General features: G+C 49.4%; 1 protein-coding gene across 1 annotated transcript in view; it reads left to right on the forward strand.

Moving 5' to 3' along the window:
• Nucleotides 1-6,072, forward strand: part of TP73 (tumor protein p73) — a gene marked incomplete at its 5' end in the record, with an annotated part of 35,340 nt that extends 29,268 nt beyond the window's left edge. The window contains 4 exon segments of the mRNA XM_087701883.1: nucleotides 1,169-1,323; nucleotides 3,444-3,576; nucleotides 3,750-3,843; nucleotides 5,752-6,072. Of these exon segments, the coding sequence (XP_087558009.1) occupies nucleotides 1,169-1,323; nucleotides 3,444-3,576; nucleotides 3,750-3,843; nucleotides 5,752-6,072 (703 nt within the window).
• Nucleotides 6,073-6,914: the final 842 nt, after the last annotated feature.

The raw sequence follows: 6,914 nt of genomic DNA on the forward strand, positions 1-6,914 counted from the left end.
ATCTCATGTTTTTATTCTGTGGGTTCACTTTTCCTAACGGGGGGGGGGGGGAACTGGCGGCCTCACAGCCCTGTCCTGCCCGGATCTTTGTATCGGGGGGACTGCTGCTCTGAAACGCAACCGCATCATATAAATCCTTCATTTCAAGTCTTGACAGTGTCCGAGAATCGTTTAAAGCCGATCTGGGCACCTTATGGATCTCTCTGAGCATGGTGGTATTTCTTGCAGACGTTTCATGGCCCAACTAGGGAACATCATCAGTGCTGGAAGGGAGTGGGGGTTGTGGAGAAGAGGAGGAGGAGGATTGTGGGATCCTTGGTGCTCTCTGAGCATGGTGGTTTTCTTGCAGACATTTCATGGCCCAGCTAAGGAACGTCATCAGTGCTGGAAGAGTGGGGGATTTGCATTGGTAGCACTGAAGATGTTCCCCGGTGGGATCATGAAACATCTTCAAGAAAACCACCAAGCGCAGAGATCACCAAGGATCCCAGAGTTGTTGTCCTCCTCCCCTTCTCTGAAAATCCACTCCCGTCTAGCACTGAGGACGTTGTCCAGTTGGATCATGAAATGCCTGTGTTAGAAATTCTGTTTATATAAAGCACCACAGGGCAAACAGCACAGTCACCATGTGCTTTACTGCTCAACCATTTTAACTATAACAGGAAACTCTTCCTTAGAACAAAAAAGCGTATTTACCATAGATCCAAACTTGAAACATTGCCATCTACTAGCTGAATACTACTGTAGTTGTTGCATACAAATACATTCCAACAATCTGCAAGGAAAAAACCAAACCCACAGTCCTGCTCCTCCCTCCCTCCCTCTTTCTGGAAACCCACTCCCTTCTAGCTCTGATGATGTTGTCTAGCTGGGTCATGAATCGTCTGCAAGAAAACCACCAGCCTCAGAGAGCACCAAGGACCCCTGAAATGAAATAAAGAGGCCCCAGGGGGCAGGAGAACCTTCAGCCCACTGGCGCCCCCATGTGGCCCGCTTGGGAAAATCAATTATCCATATCCCTGGCTTACACGCAACTCCAGGTTCTCCCTTGGATTTTGCAGGGGATGGGCACAGCTCTCTCTCCAACCGGGCACCACCTTGGCCCGGCTGGGTGGAGGGTGCCCCCCTGGCATGTCTTGGGCTCACTCTCTGCTCCCTTCGCCCACAGGACGCACCTCCATTCTCCACCGTCCTACGGCCCGGTCTTGTCCCCCGTAAACAAGCTTCATCCAGGAGGCATCAACAAGCTACCATCCGTCAACCAGCTGGTGGGGCAGCCTCTTCAGCAGGGGCCTGGCGCGGGGCCAAACCTTGGGCCTTTGGGTAAGACCTCCCCCCCTTTCAAAGGTATCCCCACAACTTATTTCACACCTGCCCAGCTGATGATTTCAGGGTGTTGGTTGAGCTGAACCCAGTTCACGTAATTGCGAGTTTCTCGTCCTTCCATCACGTCCACAAGTTCGGATAGTCCTCGACTTAGAACATTTCATTTAGTGACCGTTCGAAGCTACCACGCCCCCGAAAAATGCAACTGGCGGCCAGTTTTCACACTTACGACCGTTGCCCAAAATTCGGATGCTTGGCACAACCGACTCGTATTTGTGACGGTCGTGGCGTCCTGGGAGGGTGGTCCCAGGATCCCCTTTTGCGACCTTCTTAGAAGCCCAGTCAAGGGAGGCTGGGAAAGACAGATTCGCTTAACGACCGACTTACTCATTTAACTGCTGCAGTGATTCACGGAAGAGTTGAGAAAGAGCGTAAAAATGGGGCACTATTCAGGGAATGAATGTCTCACTTCCTAACAGATATTTTGGGACTCCGTTATGATCACATGAGGGATGCAGTGGCTCAGTGGCTAAGCTCGTCGATCAGAAAGATCGGCAGTTCAGCGGTTCGAATCCCTAACGTTAACGGAGTGAGCTCCCGTGATTTGTCCCAGCTTCTGCCAACCTAGCCATTGAAAAAGCAGGTAAAAAATGCAAGTAGAAAAATAGGAACCACCTTTGGTGGGAAGGAAACAGTGTTCCATGCACCTTCGGGAGTTGAGTCATGCCATCCACATGACCACGGAGACATCTTCGGACAGCGCTGGCTCTTCGGCTTTGAAACGGAGATGAGCACCGCCCCCTAGAGTCGGGGAACCTTTACCTTATGATCGCAGGCAGTTTAGAAACCTTGTTTGGAAGCGCATAGCCGACATCCGAGTGAAATGCATTCATAAACAGAGGGAGAGAATCAAGATCACGTGAAGGGTTGATACCACTTTATAAGGCCTTGATAAGGCCACACTTGGAATACGGCGTCCAGTTTTGGTCTCCACGATGTAGAAAAGATGCGGAGACTCTGGAAAGAGTGCAGAGAAGAGCAACAAAGAGGATTAGGGGACTGGAGACTAAAACATATGAAGAACAGTTGCAGGAACTGGGGATATCTAGTTTAATTAAAGGACCAGGGGAGACATGATGGGAGTCTTCCAATATCTCAGGGGCTGCCCCAAAGAAGAGGCAGTCAAGCTATTCTCCAAAGTACCTCAAGGCAGGACAAGAAGCAGTGGGTGGAAACTAATCAAGGAGAGAAGCAACTTAGAACTGAGGAGAAATTTCCTGACAGTGAGAACAATGAATCAGTGGAACAGAAGTTGCCTCCAGAAGTTGTGAATGCCCCAACACTGGAAGTCTTTAAGAAGATGCTGGATAGCCATTTGTCTGAAACGGTATAGGGTTTCCTGCCTACGCAGAGGGTTGGACTAGAAGACCTCCAAGGCCCTTTTGGGTTATATATAAAGGTCAATTAGAAAAAAAAAGAACTAAATTAGATAAAGAGTCAAGTTTTGACTATTAGGGGGGAAATGTTATGATATAGGATATAGTCAAATAAAGAAGAGATAATGATAAATAATTTATATATAGGTATGGGTACATCATAAGGAAACTGGATGTAAATTGCAAAGAGTGTTTTGAAAAGGAGGATTGGAAAATTTTGTTACTAAATATTATGGAAGTTTAGCTAGAATAGGATATAAGGACTCAGTACTATTGAAGGATTTTAGAAATAGTAAATGAAATGCCAGTATGTGGTTATGTATTAAATTTTGGTGTATTTTATGATGAAGGACGTCTAAACAATGATAGTCAAATGAAAATGGAGGTATGATGATGGTAACATAGATAAACATTGGAGTTCAAATACTTGAGTTAATGTGAACTATACTTGATGACGGTGGAAGAGATGCACGAAAGCCTTTTTGTAACCAACTGAAACACTTTCTACAGTACGTAAAGAAAGAAGATTTTATGTTTGTTTTGAAAATTAAAAATTATTTTTTTTAAAAAAGGACCTCCAAGATCCCCTCCAACTCCGTTATTCTATCCTATTCTGTAATTGCAAGGAAAACGGGATTTGTAAACTTACCATGTTATCGTGTTTTCTTTCCTGGATCTCAGGCCCAACTATGCTCAACAGCCACGCCATGCAGTCCAACGGAGAGATGAACGGGGCACACTCCTCGCAGCCCATGGTCTCCAGCTCCCACTGCACGCCACCCCCACCCTACAACCCAGACCCCAGCCTTGTCAGGTACGGGTGTGGTGTGTGTGTGTGGGGGGGGGACAGCCCCTCTTGTCTCTTTTGACATCTACTGATCCAGGGATGGGACCCCAATGTGGTTCCAGGTGCGGTGACCTTGATGGCAGAAAACCTCAGGATTTGATCTAGGATTTGAAAATTAAAAAATGTGTTTCTTCTGTTAGCTTTCTAACAGGAATAGGATGCTCAAACTGCATTGATTATTTCACTTCCCAAGGATTACAGACGCTTTATCACCTGCAGAATTTGACCTTGGAGGTAAATAATACACCTTCTCCTGCTTGTGGGGGGTGGCGAGGGGGGTCACAGAGGGATCAACGGGGATGGAGAGGTGGGGGGCGGGATCCCAAGTGGGGTTGAAAAATTTCAGCCACCAGTTCTCTGCCCGGTTGCTGGGAAGACGTGGCCAGGGGTGTGTGGCCTACTCGGACTCCTCCACCACAAGGGGGAGAGCGATTTCACCCCTCCCCCAGGCTCCGGAGGTTTTTCCTTGAGCCTCCGGGAAGGCGAAAACAACCTCTCCCCGGCTCCAGAGGCCAGAAACAGGCCCGCTTCCTGACTTCTGGAACTACCGGAAGTTGGCTTGCATCACACTGATGGGATTCAGCCAGTTTGAAACGGTTCGGGTAAATTTTGGTTGTTAATTTTGCATCTGTTTCACCAAGGACTGGCTGGCCTCGCCCCTCCCCAGAGCCTCCATGCAGGGGCTGCACTTATCTGGCATGATGAATGGGCCTGCGTTCGAACTGGTTGGCCGAAACGGGATTTGGAAGGGCTGGCTGGCCTCGCCCCTCCCCAGAGTCTCCATGCAGGCCCATTCATCATGCCAGATAAGTGCAGCCCCTGCGTGAAGACTCTGGGAAGGGGCGAGGCCAGCCAGTTCGAACTGCCTGTATCCCACCAGCCGGATGCAAGCTATTTATTTCCCTTTCAAATGTTCCCTTCCTGCCATCTGGGGCTTCTCTCCCTCCGCATCCGAGGACTGGCCCCACTAAAACCCCACTAAATCCATATCTGGTTGCAAATATGAATGCAAGCTGCCTTTCCTGCTTTTCCATTTTTTCCCCTAACATCTTCCTTCTTCTCTCCCCACCCCCACCCCCAATGGTGAAAGCAGCTTTTGTGGTCAGGAGGCCGGAGAATAAATTTGGAGATTTGGTGGGGGGAAGCTTGAGGAGGAAGGGAGGTTTGTTTGCCTTCTTTTTATTTCTTGCAAATATTCTTGAACTGAATATTTGTGGCTCGGGGGTTGAACTGTGGGGTTCTTCGGTGCTTTCTGATCTGGATGGTTTTCTTGCGGACGTTTCATGAGCAAACTAGGTAACAATATCAGTGCTAGAAGAGAGTGGGGGACAAGGAGGAGGAAGAGGAAGAGGAGGAGGAGGACTGTGGGGTTCTTCGGTGCTCTCTGAGCTTAGTGGTTTTCTTGAAGACATTTCATTATCCAACTAGGTAACATCATCAGTGTAAGAAGGGAGTGGGGAAGGAGGAGGAGGAGGAGGAGGAGGAGGAGGAGGAGGAGGAGGAGGAGGAGGAGGAGGAGGAGGAGGAGGAGGAGACGTAGAAGAACTGTGGGGTTCTTCGGTGCTCTCTGAGCTGGGTGGTTTTCTTGCAGACGTTTCATGACCAAACTAGGTAACATTATCAGTGCTAGACGGGACTGGAGGTTGTAGAAAGGAGGAAGAGGAGGAGGAGAAATGTAGGGTCCTTGCACTCTAAGCTTGGTGGTTTTCTTGGAGATGTTTCATGACCAAACTAGGTAACATTATCAGTGGTAGAAGAGAGTGGGGGACAAGGAGAAGGAGGAGTACACGAAGGAGGAGGACTGTGGGGTCCTTAGTGCTGTTTGAACTTAGTGGTTTCCTTGAAGACATTTCATTATCCAACTAGCTAACATCATCAGTGTAAGAAGGGAGTGGGGGAGAAGGAGGAGGAGACAGAGAAGAACTGTGGTGTTCTTGGTGCTCTCTGAGCTTGGTGGTTTTCTTGAAGACATTTCATTGCCCAACTAAGCAACATCATCAGCCCACCCTCAGTTATGACATGACCTATTTGAGTCCTGAAACGCCTGCAAGAAAACCATCCCACTCAGGAAGCGCCACAAGGTCCCCACAGGATGGAGATCTGGCCCTCCAGAGTTAATCCACGCCTTCCATCTCTCGGTAGGATCTCGCAGCCCTGAAGATCCCGGAGCAATACCGCATGATCATCTGGAGGGGCCTCCAGGATCTGAAGCAGGGCCACGATTACGGCGGGCAGCAGCTCCTCCGCTCCAGCAGCAACGCCGCCACCATCTCCATCGGGACTTCCGGAGAGCTCCAACGGCAGCGCGTCATGGAGGCCGTGCACTTCCGTGTCCGCCACACCATCACTATCCCGAACCGGAGCGGATCCGACGAATGGGCGGACTTTGGCTTCGACCTGCCGGATTGCAAATCCCGCAAACAGTCCATCAAAGAGGAATTTCTCGAGGGGGAAATCAACTGAAGGGGATCCAGGGGGAGGCGGGGAGGGATCCGGGGGGCAAAGCCAGCCGGCCTGTCGATTTGGGTACCAGGCTGAAGCCACCCCCCCAAAAAAAGTATTCCGGAGAGGTTGCGGCGGTGGGCCTTCGGCGAGGACGTACTTTCGTACATTGGTTTAGGACGTTGTCGCAGAAGGGAGGAGCGGCAAACTCGGGGGGAAATTGACGAGAATTTAACATTTCCCTTTCGTACGTTGTCGACATTGTCGTGCAAAAGTGCAACGGATCAGAACCAGCAGACGCGGGGAAAATCGATGGAAACTTGCATTATCGTATTTCCCGAATTCCTCCGCGTCAATTTTGCGTTCTCAAGGACAGGAGAGGATGGGCTGGTTTTCGTTCCGGAACAATCCTCAGCTTTTCCTCCCGCGATGGCCGACGTTTCTTCTCCCGCGAAAAAACAGGTTCATCGCTCGTCAATATCCCCCCCCTTTTTTGGTTGAAAAGGATTTAGAAACGAGGGGTCCCGACCCCCATCCCTTCCCTTAACGGACTGCCAAAAAGTGTTTTTCTACAGTGCTACGTAGACTGAAAACAACGACAACAGAAAAGCTGTGTATAAGTTGCTCGACAAATCCAAGTGACATTCGTATTAGTTAGGCTCACCCTTTGCTCTGCTCGAGCAGACATACGCTGTACATAACTGTATTTAATCACTGTTGTAAGGTTTATGTAAGCTATTTTAAGGTGGACGTGGCTTTGTCGACCACCAAGATTTTGACCATTTGGGGTCTATTCCAGGGGGGGTCTCCTAACTTGGCAACTTTTAAGATTTGTGGACTTCAACGTCCAGAATTCCCCAGCC

Source organism: Thamnophis sirtalis, unplaced genomic scaffold, assembly GCF_051295495.1.
Source record: "Thamnophis sirtalis isolate CommonGarterSnake01/CBP01778 unplaced genomic scaffold, rThaSir2_p1.2 scaffold_15, whole genome shotgun sequence".
Lineage (NCBI taxonomy): Eukaryota > Metazoa > Chordata > Lepidosauria > Squamata > Natricidae > Thamnophis > Thamnophis sirtalis.